The 19236-nt window shown below is 39.2% G+C and overlaps 1 protein-coding gene across 2 annotated transcripts in view; it reads right to left on the bottom strand.

The window, feature by feature from the left end:
* The window catches only part of ARMH4 (armadillo like helical domain containing 4), a 151500-nt gene that overhangs the window by 112579 nt on the left and 19685 nt on the right, over positions 1 to 19236 (bottom strand). For both annotated transcript variants that reach the window (XM_082450378.1, XM_082450377.1), the window contains exons 2-4: positions 16718 to 18110; positions 7803 to 8057; positions 5086 to 5298 (exon numbers count right to left, since the gene is read on the bottom strand). In XM_082450378.1, coding sequence (XP_082306504.1) covers positions 5086 to 5298; positions 7803 to 8057; positions 16718 to 18110 — 1861 coding nt within the window. The remainder of the gene's footprint in view (positions 1 to 5085; positions 5299 to 7802; positions 8058 to 16717; positions 18111 to 19236) is intronic.

Genomic DNA, 19236 nt, shown 5'->3' with positions numbered 1-19236 from the left:
GGAAAAAACGGTCAGAAGAGAGAAAATTGAAGTCAAATGATATATTTGGTCTTATTTTTTAAAAATCAAGATATTAAAAAATTAAACATGACTTTCCTGTTGGGTACTAAGAATTAAAAACCTCTTTATATGTTAAAAAAGGTAATATGCTATATGTTTATATATAATGTGTCGTATGTTAAAAAAAAAAAAAAAAAAAAGGTAATTCCCCGGCATGTCAATAACCCTGTAATAAACCCTGTAGTAAATAGGCACTTTGAAACAGATGAGGAAATGGGAATTGTCTGGAATAACAGCACGGGATTTTACAGCCCCACCAATCAGTCTATTATGCCTATAGAAACACATTAAATAGGACCAGTCAGATGGAGAATTCACGTTCTCCAGACCAAAGACACTGGTGTTTCTTCTTCTCTTGCAGAAAAGCAATACGTTAACCCAGGCGCATCTTGAGAGAGTCCAAGCAAATTCACCCTGTTCCCAAGTCTGTCCGGTCAGCACCACGGGGAGCACCAAGTGGTTTCCCACCTCTCACAGCTGGAAGGCCCGGCTATTGACTTCCAAACGTTAAGGGAGAAAGTGCTGGGGATGTGAAGAAGGATTACCAGCACCTTAATCACAAGATCTGAGACACCTCCGTTTTTGTTCTCTTACCTCTCACACATTCTTAGAAACCTAGTACCTGGTACAAAGAGACCCACAGTAGATTTTTTTGTCTGAGTATTGAACTGTTAAAGCCATAACCTTCCACCCTACAGAATTACTGCTACAATTTTACAGCACAGATGAATTTCCATCTTCTGTGGAAATATAGGAAAGGCCGAAATAAGTCTGATTTGTTTAGAGTACATAGATATCTTCAGGGGCTTCCCCGGTGGTGCAGTGGTTGAGAATCTGCCTGCCAATGCAGGAGACACGGGTTCGAGCCCTGGTCTGGGAAGATCCCACATGCCGCGGAGCAACTGGGCCCGTGAGCCACAACTACTGAGCCTGCGCGTCTGGAGCCTGCGCTCCGCAACAAGAGAGGCCCGCGCACCGCGATGAAGAGTGGCCCCCGCTCGCCGCAACTAGAGAAAGCCCTCGCACAGAAACGAAGACCCAACACAGCCAAAAATAAATAAATAAATAAATTTAAAAAATAAAAAAAGATGCTATTAAAAAAAAAAGATATCTTCATTTGCGCTTCTAAAATTCAGAAAGCAGAATTACATTCAGTAGGAAATATTGAAGGCCTTAGTCCATTTGATATTAGTATTAAAATATTTTAAAGACAGTTAACCCAAATGAAAAAACTCCAAGTAAGTTTTCATAAGCAATCAGAAATTTTAAGTTGTCGTTTTGGAGCAGAGGAAGATACTAACATTCAACCAAAAAGGACATTAACCTAAACAAAGATCACATCCAAAAATAAGATTATGCAACACTGTTAATCAACTATACTCCAATAAAAATTAATTTTAAAAAAACAAAAATTAGTTTATGTACATATATATGTACCTGTATATATATACACATATATACATATACATGTACTTTGCCATTATCCAACTTTTGAATTAAAAGTTAGAACACTTTGTCATGTTTATATTTCAAAGATGCTGAACAAAGCCCTAGTAGAGTTATGCCTGAGATAAGTATAATGCATTTTTTATCATCCTGAAAGTATTTATTCCCTAAAAAAAAAAAAATACAGATAAGTAAAGTATATCAGGCAAGGTGACAGATAAACCATTATCCCTTCAAAAATCAAAGTGCATTTTTGCTGGCAAGGTAAAAGGCGTACTGAAATAGGCACAAGGCAGTACACACTTATAGAAGCAGCCTTTCTTCAATGCCTGAGAAATGTAAACCACACCAAACTTCTCCCACTCTACCAACGCACATCTCTCAATTGGGCGTTCCAGAGGCAGAGCAAGTCTGCCTTCAGAGCCAGCTGGAAAACTCCTCAGAAGCAGACCTCCTATTACAAGTTGAATTGTGTTCCCCCAGAAAATATGTTTAAGTCCTAAACCACAGAACTTGTGAATCTGACCTTATTTGGAAATAGAGTTCCGGCAGATGTAATCAAGCTCAGATGTAATTATCGGGGTAAGTCCTAATCCAATGGCTGATGTCCTCATAAGACAAGGGAAATTTGGGCACAGAGACACAAAGAGGGAAGAGGTGAAGGTGGAGGCAGAGACTGCAGTGATGCTGCCACAAGCCAAGGAATGCCTGAGGCACCAGAAGCTGGAAGAGGCGAGGGACGATCCTCACCCAGAGGCTTTGCAGGGAGCGCGGCCCTGCCTACAACTTGATTTCAGACTTCTAGGCTCTAAAATTGCAAAAGAACAAATCTCTGCTGTTTCAAATCACCCAGTTTGTGAGGCTTTGTTATTGGCAGTCCTAGAAAACTAATACACTCTCTTAGTCATTATGTTGTAGAGACGTGAAGGAGAAGACAACAAGACAGGGTACCATGCAGATACAAATTTTAGGCTCATCTGGGACATTGACTATCCCTTAAAGAATAAACATTCAGGGGGCTTCCCTGGTGGCGCAGTGGTTGAGAATCTGCCTGCCAATGCAGGGGACACGGGTTCGAGCCCTGGTCTGGGAAGATCCCACATGCCGCGGAGCGGCTGGGCCCGTGAGCCACAATTACTGAGCCTGTGCGTCTGGAGCCTGTGCTCCGCAACAAGAGAGGCCGCGACAGTGCGAGGCCCGCACACCGCGATGAAGAGTGGCCCCCGCTTGCCGCAACTAGAGAAAGCCCTCGCACAGAAACGAAGACCCAACACAGCCATAAATAAATAAATAAGTAAATAAATAAAAATTTAAAAAAAAAAAAGAATAAACATTCAGAAATTTCCACAAAGGTTCTTGCTCCTTGGGTGTGTGGTGTCTGAAAGGGGCAGGTCTCTTGTCCATATCTCACTGAGACAAATACCCCATTCTCTGGAGAAGTGCTCCTGCCCCTGAGTGGGAAGGAAGATATTCAAATAACATATAGGGAGTTTAATAATATAATTAAATAAACACACACCTTAACTGGAGAATTGACATTTATCAACACATCACAGAGATTCAAACTTGAAAGGTAGATAACTTGACATCACACAGCCTCGTTCTAAGTAAGAATAAACTATCTTCCCCTGCGTCCAATGCTATGGAAGAATTAAAATGTTTCATCCAGTCAAAGCCTCAGGCTGCACTTATATTCCTGGACAAAGTGGAAAAACATGCACTGAAAATGGAGGCCTCCAATACATCCAGGAATCTATCGATTTAAATAAGTGTAGTCACTCCTGCTTTAAGAGGACTAGATAGACCAGCATAAAACTAATTGTGACATTATTAACATATACTAATTAAATATAAATTGTACTCCCTGGTATTTAGGAGAAAAGGTGTGCTCATTCAAAATCTTGTCTTAAGCCCAACAACGTAGCAGAAAGAATATTTTTAAACCAAAAATGTCTTTCATAAGCCTTGACAAGGATCATAACTTAGATCAAAACTGACAAAATATATTCTCAAAAAGAAGCTGGAATTGAGCTGTGTAGAAGAAAAGCACTAAAACTCTAGGACATCTTAGGCAAGTTAAGAAAATTCTCACACATCTCAATATAACTGCCATCATCTACTAAATTTAGAAAAGTATTGCAGTTTCACAAGTATGGATTATTCACAAACACAACTTTTTTCCTCTGATTAAATGAGCCCTGACGGGTAAAGCTGTCATCTCTAACTCAGGTTAATTTGGGGAAACCTGGTCTTTCCAGATGGCATCAAGGAGAGCAGACAGCTAATATGAGACTACATTCCAAGTTTTTATCTTAATGTGGAGAGCAAGAGCTGTTGGCCTCTGAGCTCGCTTTGATCCATTTCCTAAACCAGCACTCCATGGAATTCACATTCCTCCTAAAATGTCACATTTCTCCACCAGAAAACTACCAGTATTACCCTGAAAGTCTGCAATACAGCCTGCTGCAAACCTGGCTGAACCACCTTCTTTGTTACAGAGTAGACAAAATATAAAATAACAGCACATCCTATGTCTTTACTGCATCAAACACATGGCTAATTTAGTGCCCAAAAGCTTACCTGTCTTCCAGATTAGTTTAAGAAACAGCACTACAAATCTCTGGGCATTTTGCAATCCAGCCAGGAGCTGTTCACCTGCCAAAATGCTGATTAATTAAACGACCTTTCGTTATATTTCCCGACTTCTCATTTGTGGATGTGCAGCTGTGCTCCAAGCATCTTTTTTCATGCTCAAAGCCAATGTCTTGGAAAGTAAAATTGGGCAAGAATTTCTCAGCCTTAACAGGTGAGGAGACTATCTCCAAAAAGTGGAACATCTAACCCAGAGACGTAATTAAGGGAGAATGACCCAGCATTAACAACCAGAGCAGTGTTACGAAAATACAATCCACATTAAAACTTCCACCCAAGAAAATCTGATGGGGAAACTCAAGTTTACCATTAAACCAGTTTTCTCAATTCAGCCTGCACACTGAAATCATCTCAAGCAACTCTTGAAAAATGTTGATGCCAGATTCCATCCCAACTGAATCAGAATCGCTGGGAGAAGGACTCGGTCATTAGGATACTTTAAAAGCTCCCCAAGGTGATTCTAATGTTCAACTGTAATTGAGAACTACTGATGTAGAGCAGGGGTCAGCAAGCTTTTTCGGTAAAGGGCCATCTCATAAATATTTTAGGCTCTGTGGGCAGTTAGTCTCTGTCACAACTACTCAACTCTGCTGCTCTGGCACAAAAGTAGCCACAGACAATACACAACTGAACAAGTGTGGCTGTTAATTAGGAACACTGAAATGTGGATTTTATAAAAACTTCTACATGTCACGAAATACTATTCTTCTTTTGATTTTTTTCAATCGTTTGAAAATGTAAAGACCAATTTTAGCTTGCCATACAAAAACAGACGGCAGGCTGGATCTGGCTGGGCCATGGTCTACTGACCCCTGATCTACACTACACACAGAATATACTTATCTTGGATCTTTTCTCAAAGACAACAGTTGCTCAGTGACTCACTGAATCTGTCCTAGAAAAAGATCCCCTTCAAAGCATGGATACCTTCAGATTCGAGTTGGTCCAGACCATAGGAGGCAGCTGTATTAACATAGCTAATGGATGGAGCAGCTGTTCTTCTCTCGGAAGATGCCTCAGGGTCAGCAAGAGCTGGGGAAGTGCTAGGTGCTTCCTCCATCATCCCAGGGGGCGTCACTGGAGAACCCACAATTGGTGTGAACAACTCCTCGTTTGGCCCTGTGACTGTGTCCATTAGGTCTGCCAAACACAAGAGACATGATCCAAAGTTGATCAGTAAGGGGAATATATACATATGCTTTTACTTCTTAAGCAAGAAATGACGAATGAAGCCAGTATCTTATATACAGTAAGTCTGGCACTTAGACCAGCTCTTCCTTCCCACATTGCACCAATCCAGCCACCCGAGGCAAACACTTTATCTTCCAGGAAAATATATTATCTCAAATCAGAACTTCGTTTTCAAATGTTAATCTACCATTTATTCTATTAACAATATTATAGATTTTGTGGGATTTTATATAACGTATTACCAAAGGTAGAAAATTTAACAAAAATTTGTTTATATACACCCCAAGGATGACTTTTAAAAATCAAGTCAAAGAGTAAAAGCTTAGATCTGTGTCTGCAATATGCTCAATTTTAAAGCAGCCAAACTTAGCCCCAGATATTCCCAAATCTAGAAACTCTAGAATAGTAGTATTTTGCAAGCTTGGTGGATCATCAGAATCTCTTGAGGTAATTTTTTAAATGTCAGTTTTCATGCTTTCTACACATCCCATCTTACCGAATCAGAACCTCCTTGGTGATGAAGCCTGAGAAACTATTTGTGAAAGCTCCCAGGATATGGATCCACAGATTCTCATATACATTGCTGTTTGCAGTATAAATGGAAGCAACCACTTTGGAAAGCAGTTAGGCATTGCCTCCTAAAGTCAAATATTCATATGCCCTATTGTCCAGCAACTCAGTTCCTAGGTATATACCCAAGAGAATCTCCTACACACGTGCAATGGAGAATATGTAAAAGAATATTCATGGCAGCCGTGTTCACAATAGCCCAACCTGGAAATGACCCAAATGCAAATCACTAGAAAAGACTGGATGAAGATTGGGTGAATAAACTGTGATACATTTTCATAATGGAATATTGCAAGCAGTCAAAGTAAAAGAACCGTGGTAACTAAATATAGGGCTTAGAATATTAAGTAAAAAATAAGTCCCAAAAAGACTATCCACAGCACAATACTGTTTTGATAAAGTAAAAAATCTAAAAGTTTTAAATGTATAGTATCAGGAGTACATACAGACACGATAAAACTAAAAGAAAAGGAAGTCAAGGAAATGATGAACACAAGATTCAGGTTACTGGTTAACAGAGGAGGATGGGGTTTAGATGGGAAGGGTCATGGGGTTACCTGTAGGTTACTGACAAGATCCTAAGGGTTTTTTTTGCAGGGGAGGCAGGCAGGATTAGAAGGTATTTATTACATTGTTAAAGATAACTCAGTTAATAAACAAAAGTAGGATTTACTTAGACCAATGATGAGACAGAGACATGAAGTCCAAAAATAATAACTAAATAATAATTTTTGTAATTCTCACGTGATTCTGATGACCACCCAGATTCGAAAACTTCACAGTCCTTAAGATATCAGAGCATCTGAGGGCCTCCTACATAGAAAGTATTTCTTATACATTATTCAAAATCCTTAAAATAACCCATAAGACAGGTAGGCATTATTTAAAGAGGAACAAACCAAGGCTTGGAGACATTAAGAAACTTTCCTGAAGCCACAATGCTAGTGAGGGCCAAAGCTGGGATTCAAACCCAGGTCTTTGTTGGTTTCACCCCCAGGTCCTTGCTGGTTTCACCCCCCTGGCATCTAGCAGCCAGACGTGTCAAACTAGGAGAGAGTTCTCAGGAGGCTTGGGCTTCGTGGGCCTCAGAGATGAGCCACCAGGAGATTTTACTTGGGAACTAACCCCTTGTCCTTTAGCTGTGCCACACCTCTCCAAACAAGAAAGAGTTCACCTACCTTTCCTGCTGAAAAAATATACCTTCAGGTGAGGGGTGTGTGTGTGTGTGTGTGTGTGTGTGTGTGTGTGTGTGTGTGTGTGTATGTGTGTGTGTATGTGTGTGTATGTGTGTGGGTATGTGTGTATGTGTGTCTATGTGTGTGTGTCTGTGTGTGTATGTGTGTGTGTGTGGGTATGTGTGTATGTGTATGTGTGGGGGGGTATGTATGTGTGTGTATGTGTGTGTATGTGTGTGGGTATGTGTGTGTGTGTGTATGTCTGTGTGTGTGTATGTGTGTGGGTATGTGTGTGTGTGTGTATGTCTGTGTGTGTGTCTGTGTGTCTATGTGTGTGTGTATGTGTGTGTATGTGTGTGGGTATGTGTGTGGGTATGTGTGTATGTGTCTATGTGTGTGTGTCTGTGTGTGTAAGTGTGTGTGTATCTGTGTCTATGTGTGTGTGTCTGTGTGTGTCTGTGTGTGTGTGTGTGTGGGTATGTGTGTGGGTATGTGTGTATGTGTGTATGTGTATGTGTGGGGGGGTATGTATGTGTGTGTGTGTGTGTATGTGTGTGTGTGTATGTGTGTATGTGTGTGTGTGTGTGTGTATGTGTGTGTGTGTGTGTGCCCTGGTGACAGGGCCATCTGCCTCACTCATTCTACTCCTTATCAACTCAGAAACGATCCACCCCCAAAATGCTGAGTACAATTCTCTCCCTTACAGACCTTCTCCAGCGGGAGTAACTTCGAAAGACAGAGGGACGGGTGTCGTTGAAACCACAGTGGCCAGAGGCTCCCATCTTCTCGACAGCTGAGTAACACCAGGAGCATCAGCTGTGGCAGAGGGCAACTCTTTCCCTCCCTCAGTCTCGACATCTCCTCTGGTAACTGCGAGGGTAGAAACCTGCTGCTCTTGCATCACTGAAGATAAAATGGCTTCTGCTTCTTGAACAGCTGTTGTCATCTCTTGAGTGATGATGTCTTAAAAGGGAGGAAACAACATTTTTAAATACACTAAATCCCTATACCTGAAGAAGTCACTATATAATTAATATTTTTTTTAAAAAAAGCAGACAGCCGTTTCAGGGAATGAGAAGGGAGAGAAGCAAACTGACAGTAAATAAATGTTTTCAGTGTTGCTGTTTTCAGGAGTCATGAATCAATCTAAGACAGAGATAAAGATGTTAATAAAAAAAAGAATAACATTTTAAAAAAAACAGGAAAATCAACAGCTAAGCTCCCTTTTTTGAATATCAACATAATCAATTTGTTCAGAAACAAATTATACAAAACTAAGTTCAAAAATTATCTAAAGCAGGGACTTCCCTGGTGGCACAGTGGTTAAGAATCCACCTGCCAATGCAGGGGACACGGGTTCGAGTCCTGGTCCGGGAAGATCCCACATGCCACGGAGCAACTAAGCCCATGAGCCACAGCTACTGAGCCTGTGCTCTAGAGCCCGCGAGCCACAACTACTGAGCCAGTGTGCCACAACTACTGAAGCCCGCGCACCTAGAGCCCATGCTCCACAACAGGAGAAGCCACCACAATGAGAAGCCCACCCACCACAACGAAGAGTAGCCCCTGCTCACCGCAACTAGAGAAAGCCTCTGCACAGCAACGAAGACCCACGCAGCCAAAAATAAATAAATAAATTAAAATAAATTAAAAAAAAAAATCTCAGAAGCACTTGTATATATTAATTTTCACATTTGCATTCCTGAAGGGGAACAGGAAGTTGACATTTTGAATTAAAAGAATACTAATTACAATAACTAATGTTTACTGAGTTCCTATTAAGTGCATGATGGGCATTATCTTTTTTTTTTTTTTTCATTTATTTCTGCTCTGATCTTTATGATGTCTTTCCTTCTGCTAACTTTGGGTTTTGTTTGTTCTTCTTTCCCTAGTTCCTTTAGGTGTAAGTTTAGATTGTTTATTTGAGATTTTTCTTGTTTCTTGAGGTAGGCTTGTATAGCTATAAACTTCCCTCTTAGAAGTGCTTTTGCTGCATCCCATAGGTTTTGGATCGTCGTGTTTTTATTGTCATTTGTCTCTAGGTATTTTTTGATTTCCTCTTTGATTTATTCAGTGATCTCTTGGTTATTTAGTAATGTATTGTTTAGCCTCCATGTGTTTGTGTTTTTTACGTTTTTTTCCCTGTAACTCATTTCTAATCTCATAGCATTGTAGTCAGAAAAGATGCTTGATATGATTTCAATTTTGTTAAATTAACTGAGGCTTGATTTGTGACCCAAGATGTGATCTATCCTGGAGAATGTTCCATGTGGACTTGAGAAGAAAGTGTAATCTGCTGTTTTTGGATGGAATGTCCTATAAATATCAATTAAATCTCTCTGGTCTACTGTGTCATTTAAAGCTTCTGTTTCCTTATTTATTTTCATTTTGGATGATCTGCCCATTGGTGTAAGTGAGGTGTTAAAGTCCCCCACTATTGTGTTACTGTCGATTTCCTCTTTTATAGCTGTTAGCAGTTGCCTTATGTATTGAGGTGCTCCTATGTTGGGTGCATATATATTTATAATTGTTATATCTTCTTCTTGGATTGATCCCTTGATCATTATGTAGTGTCCTTCCTTGTCTCTTGTAACAGTCTTTGTTTTAAAGTCTATTTTGTCTGATATGAGTATGGCTACTCCAGCTTTCTTTTGATTTCCATTTTCATGGAATATCTTTTTCCATCCCCTCACTTTCCATCTGTATGTGTCCATAGGTCTGAAGTGGGTCTCTTGTAGACAGCATATAGATGGGTCTTGTTTTTGTATCCATTCAGCAAGCCTGTGTCTTTTGGTTGGAGCATTTAATCCATTCATGTTTAAGGTAATTATCAATATGTATGTTCCTATGACCATTTTTGTAATTATTTTGGGTTTGTTTTTGTAGATCCTTTTCTTCTCTTGTGTTTCCCACTTAGATAAGTTCCTTTAGCATTTGTTGTAGAGCTGGTTTGGTCGTGCTGAATTCTCTTAGCTTTTGCTTGTCTGTAAAGCTTTTGATTTCTCCATCGAATCTGAATGAGATCCTTGCTGGGTAGAGTAATCTTGGTTGTAGGTTCTTCCCTTTCATCACTTTAAGTATATCATGCCACTCCCTTCTGGCTTGTAGAGTTTCTGCTGAGAAATCAGCTGTTAACCTTATGGGAGTTCCCTTGTGTGTTGTTTGTCATTTTTCCCTGCTGCTTTCAATAATTTTTCTTTGTCTTTAATTTTTGCCAATTTGATTACTGTGTGCCTCAGTGTGTTTCTCCTTGGGTTTATCCTATATGGGACTCGCTGCACTTCCTGGACTTGGGTGGCTATTTCCTTTCCCATGTTAGAGAAGTTTTTGACTATAATCTCTTCAAATATTTCCTCTGGCCCTTTCTCTCTCTCTTCTCCTTCTGGGACCCCTATAAAGCGAATGTTGTTGCATTTAACGTTGTCTCAGAGGTCTCTTAGGCTGTCTTCATTTCTTTTCATTCTTTTTTCTTTATTCTGTTCCGCAGCAGTGAATTCCACCATTCTGTCTTCCAGGTCACTTATCCGTTCTTCTGCCTCAGTTATTCTGCTATTGGTTCCTTCTAGTGTAGTTTTCATTTCACTTACTATATTGTTCATCTCTGTTTGTTTGTTCTTTAATTCTTCTAGGTCTTTGTTAAACATTTCTTGCATCTTCTCGATCTTTGCCTCCATTCTTATTCCGAGGTCTTGGATCATCTTCACTATCATTATTCTGAATTCTTTTTCTGGAAGGTTGCCTATGTCCACTTCATTTAGTTGTTTTTCTGGGGTTTTATCTTGTTCCTTCATCTGGTACATAGCCCTCTGCCTTTTCATCTTGTCTATCTTTCTGTGAATGTGGTTTTTGTTCCACAGGCTGCAGGATTGTAGTTCTTCTTGCTTCTCGGGCATTATCTTATTTTATCCTCCCATGTGGACTAAGGGGAGGTAGGTACTAATATTCTATGGAAGCCATATATCATAGTGGCCAAGAACACAGGCTCTAGACCCAATTTGCCTGGGTCGCAATTCAGACTCAGCCACCTACTATCTGCATGACCTTGAATGAATTACTTAATTTCTTTGGGCCTTGAGTTTCCTCAGTGGTAAAATGGAAATAATAAGAGTATCTATCTCATAGCATTTTTACAAAGATTAAATTAGATAACACATGTAAAATAGTACACGCCCAGTGCTTCATAAGTATTCAATAAATATCAGCTATTATTACCTCATTTTACAAACAACTTAGGTGTAGAGAGGCTAAGGAACCTGACTAAGGTTACATAGTTAGGGCTCTTAACCACTGTGCTAACTGTGCTTATCCCATCAACAGATGAATGGATAAACACACAGACACACACACACACAGACACACACACACAGACACACACACACACACAGAGGAATATTATTCAGCCATGAGAAAGGAAATCCTGCCATTGCCTAAGGAACAACTTGGAGTAGCCTCTGTAGAAGATCTGCACTTGCTTTTAAATCATAAAACAGAATGAAACAAACCTGTGGGGTATGACGTATCTATCAGAGGTCCACTTTCTTTACAACATTATAATCCACTCAAATACATTATTAAAGACTATCTATAAGGGTTAATATTTGCCCCCCTCTTAGGGAGGGGCTATGCTGGAAATTTCAAATACTGAGCCACTGTGAAAACTTAATTTCTAGAAGACTCTATTATCTCTCTTTTTTTAAATACTAATCCTAGATCCTTAGCACATTACCAAGTCCGGTAAATTATGCAATGAGAAATAACATTCTAGAAATAGGTGAAAATGTTTTCTCAAAGTTTTTATTAATGACATCATTGTTCTTCCTATTACTAAAAATATTTTTCCTCAGAAACAACTTATTTGCTTTAAATAGTGTTTGGATGTTTTTTAGTACAAGCAGTTCCATTTCTTGGTCCCCAATCAGTTTGGACTATTTTTTCTTTGAACTGGAGATTTTTACATTTGATGGATTGATATACCTGGTTATAAGACAACCTTACTTGTGCTCCATATTCATATTTGCTCTTTGTGCCATTGTTTAAGATTTTTTTCTGAAATAAGATCACACATCTCTTGAGAGATAGGATTCATTGCCCTTTTTGTATCTTTAGCACCTAAGACAATGCTATGTTTGTCATAAAAAGATAATATATAGTTTTATCATTTTAAGCAGTATGCATTCTCCATGTTGCCCTCATTTTTGAAAGCATAATGAACACTTTTTAGAAAAAATATGTCAGAATAAATGTTCACTCTATGGTCATAGTTTCATGAAACAGCAAGAAATATCAAAAGGGCATGGTATGGCCTTCCTTGGTAGGACAGTGTTTAAGGATCCTCCTGCCAATGCAGGCGAAATGGGTTCGAGCCCGGGTTCGAGCCCTGGTCCGGGAAGATCCCACATGTCGCGGAGCAACTAAGCCCGTGCACCACAACTACTGAGCCTCCGCTCTAGAGCCCGTGAGCCACAACTACTGAAGCCCGCACGCCTAGAGCCTGTGCTCCACAACAAGAGAAGCCACGAAAATGAGAAGCCCGCGACCGCAACGAAGAGTAGCCCCCACTCACCACAACTAGAGAAAGCCCGCGCACAGCAACCAAGACCCAACACAGCCAAAAATAAATAAATAAAACAAATAAATTTTTTCAAAAATGGGCATGGTATAATACTTTGAATAAGTGACTGCTGTTAGAGAAAGAAGAGTGAGAGCTAGAAACAGTAATGGGAATTTTTAAAATAACATTCAGAATTTCTCCACATCTCTCATTCTTCTCAATTCCTGTAGAGAAAAAATATATAATTATTATAGATTGCTTTTAAAACCTGATCTTCAAGTGAACCAGCTGAATCAGAGAACTGACTATAATCTCAGGATCCTCATCTGTTCATAATACCCAAAAATGCCAAGAAATTATTGCATTCCCTGAAGAAGAGAATGTCTTAAGTAGTCCCTGGGCCCTAAAATGATTGGCATTTGAGGTGTTTACTTCCTTTTTTTTTTTTTTTTTTTGAAAGTTAAGGCATTTTAATGGAGTAAAAATTAAGAGTAAAAATTCAGGACACCCAGGAATAAAAGTCCATCTTCCAAGTATTGGAAGCCACCCCCAGTTCCTTGGTTGAATTTCCATCATCAGCTATTCACATACACCCACCCCTATTCCCTCTTTCTTTTCCAATGATGAGTAAAACACACAACCTGCACCCCCATCACATTTACAGAATTCCTGTATAAAATTTCTCTAGAGCCTAACCTGCAGGAGTCAACAAATCTGAACACAGCCAGTAGGTTTGCTGAAAGTTGACTTCAAGAACGTGGTAGGATAATGCAATGGGTTGGTCATGACAGTTCATCAGTCACAGTTACCAGCCCTGCAGGGGGTGAGCCTAGACCTTAGACACCCCTCTTAGACAAATAAGGAAGGAAGGCCCTTAGATTTAATTTTGTCTTCCCCATTTCCAGATGGAGAAACTGAGGCCAACAGACTGGAAAAATTTTTATCAAGCTCAGTTGTGAAACCAGCTGACCACATCAGTGTGACTAAACCTTCTCGATTGATTAAAATGTCTTATTGGGCAGAACAGTTCCAAAGTCCCTCTGCCAATGCAACCAGGTGCCACTGGCTTCGTTCAGAAACTAATTACTCTGCAGTTTCTCCAGCTCCTTCAGAAGCTCCTGGGATGAGACACAATCCAGGATATTTCTGAAGCACTCTTTTGACAATGTCACTCTCTGGGTGGAGAAAAGGTGAAAGTTATTGCCCTCCTGGGGGCTCCACAGACCGTAGTTGTCACATATCCCTCCTTCCTTGAGGTCACTAGGATCAGCATTTGTCCTGGGCAGGGGCTTTGAGGTCACTTAGTGATCTTGAGAAGGAGACTCAAGGAGGAAATCCAAACCTGTTCTGCAAAAGTGACGTTTCTTAAAACTAGATTGTGTGGGATTGAGTAGTTTACTTCTCAGAAATACTTGTAATCACCAGAAAATGGGTAGAAAACTTTTGGCTATTCTCTTACTACTGCTGTCAGTAATCTCAATTTTTCACATTATTTTTAACTTTACAAAACAACAAAAAAAGTAAAGTTGAAAGGAATTATTTGACCATTCCTCTCTCTACCAAGAATATTTAGAAGCTTTTTGATTAATTTGGACAATGCAGGCAATCGGATTAGATAATTCTAGTCTGAATGGTTCTCTATCTTCATTTAGTCATTCAATGAACAGATATTTTCTGAGCACCTACTATGTGCCATATATTGTGCTATGTGCTGGGAATTAAAAGAAGTTGCCTGTTAAAAGACTGTAGTTAAGTGAGGCAATTATGACTAAGTAAGGAGCATATTCAATAATCAAAAAAAATAATCAATTACCAAATTCATTTTACTTTTTTAGGCTGTATTAATGGAAGCTAATGCAAGTCTAGTACATAAGAATCATGGATTCAACTGTGCAGTGAATAATCTGGAACTACATGATTTAATGCTCCAGGAATATCTTAAAGTGTAATGGAGAACTGAAATATACTTCTTGTTTGGTCATATTTAGTATTTTCATTGTCATGTGGACCCAACTTACAAAACATTTTCTGGAAGCTTCTACGAAAACTTCCAGTATACTAAGTCTTACAGTCTTTAAAAAATGAATTGGACATGTAAAATTCAATCTTTTATCATTTTAATTCAATCTCCATAACACTTTATAAAACATATTACTAACTTGCTATTTTCCATTAGCTGGAGTAACAGCTGTACATATTCCAAAACAATTTGGAATGAGCATATGCACATTACACTAAGTCTTTCCCTTCCCATTCTGTTATCTGACCAACTACACACAATAAAAGAAAAACATCATCCATCAGCAACAAATGCAAGGATTGTCAGCTCATAGCATTCACAGATGTAGAAGCCGAGAGGAAGTAGAAAGTGCAGAATCAAGCCAGCAGAGATGATTTATCTGTACTGGTATTTTTTCCCCCGTATTTCTAGAAGAATTTCTTTTTAGGAACACAAAGTCAAAGAACTCATATGGTTAATACTATGAGATAAATATTTACCTAAGGCTTTTTGGTAAGAAATATCAGGAATGTGAGTATTTTTTACAACAGTGTATAAATAAGTATCCAACATTGTTGATTATATCATTTAAACATATAGCTAATTTTTTCACATTTTCCTGCAAATATACACATTTTCATAATAAAAGGTTTGAAAAATATTAATCTATATCAGGGTTTCTCAGATATATATATATACACACACATATATATATTTTGGCTCAGATATATCTTGGTTGCTGTGCACTGTACGATGTTTAGCAGCATCTTGGCCTCTACCCCCAGATGCTCTCTATTGTGACGACCAAAAATGTCTCCAGAAATAGGTAATGGAGACTAAGTGGTACACACTTCCAGTTGCAAAATAAATGAGTCACAAGTATGAAATGTACAGTGTGGGGAATACAGTCAATAAATATGTAACGTCTTTGTATGGTGACAGCTGGTAACTAGACTTATCATGGTGATCACTTTGTAATGCATAGAAATACCTAATCACCATGTTGTGCAACTAACTAACTAGGAACTAACACAGTGTTTTAGGCCGATTATATTTCAAAAACAAACAAACTCATAGAAAAAGAGATCAGATTTGTGGTTACTAGAGGCAGGGGATGGGGGGAGGGGAAACTGGATGAAGGCAGTCAAAAGGTACAAACTTCCAGGTGTAAGATAAATAAGTACTAGTGATGTACAATATGATAAATATAATTAACACTGCCATATGTTATATATGAAAGTTAAGAGAGTAAATCCTAAGAGTTCTCATTACAAGAAAAAAAATGTTTTCCAATTTCTTTAAGTTTGTATCTATATGAGTTGATGGAAGTTCACTAAATTTACTGTGATAATCATTTCATGATGTAAATAGGTCAAATCATTATGCCACACAACTTAAACTTACACAGTGCCATATGTCAATTACATTTCAATAAAACTGGAAAAAATGTCCCCAAACATTGCCAAATGAGTGGCACGGGGGCAGGCAGAAGGCATGACGCAAATTATTCCCATTTGAATACCATAGGTCTATATGCAGGGGTTATATTTGGATGTAATTTTTATGAAAAATGCATTTTTTATTTATTTACTTTTGTTTTTCATTAAAACTTAGATAACTTACTTCTAAATTGTCACTTTAAAAAAAAAAACATAACGGCTTCCGTGGTGGCGCAGTGGTTGAGAATCTGCCTGCTAATGCAGGGGACACAGGTTCCAGCCCTGGTCTGGGAAGATCCCACATGCCGTGGAGCAACTAAGTTCGTGAGCCACAGCTACTGAGCCTGCGCGTCTGGAGCCTGTGCTCCGCAACAAGAGGGGCCGCGACAGTGAGAGGCCCGCGCACCGCGATGAAGAGCGGCCCCCGCTTGCCACAACTAGAGAAAGCCCTCGCACAGAAACGAAGACCCAACACGGCCAAAAATAAATAAATAAAAATAAATTTAAAAAAAAAAACATAAAACATCTAAAACATTACAACGTTATGTGTCAACTATATGTCAATTAAAAAATAATAAAACCAAACAGAAACATTCCAAGTTAAACAAAGCTTATTTTTCTTTCTTTCTTTTACCTTTAAATGTATTTCCCAATGGCTGATATGCCTCAGACTCATATTCTGAGATGGAAACAGTGGTCTCTAAGAACAGCCTGGCATTGTTCTCCTTGGCGGATTCCATGAAGTCTGCAGTATTTTGGACCAGGTTTTCCACAGAGACTTTCATACCTTCCACTGGACTTGTGGGAGTAAAGGAACTTTGATCGGTGAAGGCAGATGATCTCTCATCCCCACGTGCTATTAGCAGGGCTGTTCCCCTGTGTGCTTCCCCTTCAGGCAGCCTCAGAGCCGCATCTGCAGCCTCTGTCAAAGTTTCGCCCCCTTCCACGCCTTCCATACCATCACTGGTTGCTTGGGTTGTCTGAGACGTTTCCATGCTCACCTGAGTCTCTGTATTGTCTCCACGCTTTGGGGTCTTTATCTGGCTTACACTCTCTAATTTGGTGTCATCCCACTCAACACTTACGACGGAGACAGCTGGAACAGCTGTGCTGACACTCACTGTGACTTCTGGGGCTCCCAGCAGGCTGTCGGTTTCTGGCTCAACGCTCAGGGTGGACTCGGAGGTTGCGAGCCAGTGCTCGGTGGCAGCAGCCTGGGTATTATCAGCTGTCATCTGGGAAGGCTCAGCGCCTGCTGTGGGCTCAGCACCAGGAAAAGAAGTTGTCTTATGCTCTGGGTCTGCTTCAAATTTCTCAGTCCTTGGACGGGTGGCTAGCAACTCTTTAGCATTCACATAGGATAAAGGCGAATGTCCCAGACTAACTCCTGCCTGATTTTCAGTTGCAAACAATTGATCATCCACGTAGTGCAGAAAACCTTGTGTTGCTTCGGTGATCCCTTCCACAATGGGCTGAATGATGGTACTACGGGAGGGTTCCTCCTTGTCATCAATATTCAGAGAAGCAGTTGGAGGGATAGGGTTGGTCAACATGGCCTTGGAAAGTCGGCTTTCGGGAGACATTCTCTCTGGCTGGCTGGAACCAAACACTTCTTCCCCTGCTGAGATCACTGGCTCAGTAGCAGTGTAAATGCCAGGGCTATCAGGCTGCGTGAGCCCAGCTCCTATAGGAGGGGTTTCTTTGTTACTAGGGAATACTTTATTTAATGACATTGTTGATGGTCCTGCTAACACTATCATTGGTTCTTCAGAGACCAGAGTGTACTTTGAAGCAATGGAGTTATTTTCTAGGTCATCTATGTTCAGCCTCTCAGACTGCCCTTTATCTTCATGAACAGGTGCTATCTCCCTTCTTTCCACGTTGGGGAAGGCCAGACATTGTGTGGCAAAGCTGAGAAGTAGAAGGCTACAGAAAGCCAGACAAATGTGCAATACAACTGGTCTGCTCATAGTGGAAGAGAAACATGCACGTAAATTGGTAGAGTTGACAATTCCAGTAATTGAGTCCTGCAGAAAAATAAAGCATATCAAACTGTCATATAAATATATGTTGTAAATAAGCCCCTTTAAATTAAAGCAGAAGTAAAATAATCTCCTTGACTCCCAGCTCAGAGACAGTACATAGGAGAGGAATGTTCCATTTCTTTGTACCTTTGAGACGTGGATAACCCAGTTCATTTTTCCCTGCTGAATTTTCAGCTGATTTAACTTGAAGTTCTCTAGCAAAGGGTACACATAGTTACTAAGTTCATTGTTTTTTAAATACCTACTTGAAATAAACTACCCTTGAAGTCACATTTGTAATATTCTCCCCAATTCTTCTATTAATCATGGAGTCAAGTGACTACAGAAATAGCAACACATCCAGGAAATAAAAAGTAAATCTTAACATTTACTTATATTACTTTCACAGAACCTTTTAAGTATGTTTTAAAACTTATGAAATATCATCATAAAATACTGAATACCAGTTTCACTCAAAGAGTTTTTAAAGTATATAAATGACTTTCAATTAAAATTTATCTTTAAAATACTTAAATTGTTTTCTCTGCAACAACTATAAAAATTATAGGCAAAACCTTCATGTCTCAAAAAAAAAGATTAGAAAAGGTAAAATCATTAAACAATGTAAACAAGTGTGTTTTTTGAAAAAAACTTTTTTAAGAGAACCAAAACACATTTTAAATTAGCAGTCTTTACTGAATGCACATTATTGTAAGATTAAGATTTATTGTATTTTTTTACAAACTGCTCACACTCTCATGACAACTAAACTTATATTAAAACTGCTAATTTCCCCCCAAACTTAAGGGTTTTAGGTCTTATCTATCCCATCATCAGAAAGTTCTTAGATACTGCGGGTTTTCTAGAAAATTAAACCTAGGAATGAAAATTCTAAATCTAAATATAAAGACCTTATCTTTATAAAAGTTATAGTTTTCCTTTCTTCCATTTCTGATCATTAAACTGTCTGGGTTAAGCATGTGATGTGCACACATCAAATACAAAAACTGACATTTTCATAGGGTCTTCTCCCCTTAAGGAGTCTGAAGCTTCCACATGTTACCCCATTCAGTCTTACAGGTCCTTTTGAGATAGAGAAAAGGTCACGTGCTCAGGGCATAATCTAGAC

Source organism: Balaenoptera physalus, assembly GCF_965194825.1.
Source record: "Balaenoptera physalus genome assembly, chromosome: 2".
Taxonomy (NCBI): domain Eukaryota; kingdom Metazoa; phylum Chordata; class Mammalia; order Artiodactyla; family Balaenopteridae; genus Balaenoptera; species Balaenoptera physalus.
The sequence above is the reverse complement of the archived record's forward strand: the minus strand, read 5'-3'. Positions and strand labels throughout refer to the sequence as shown.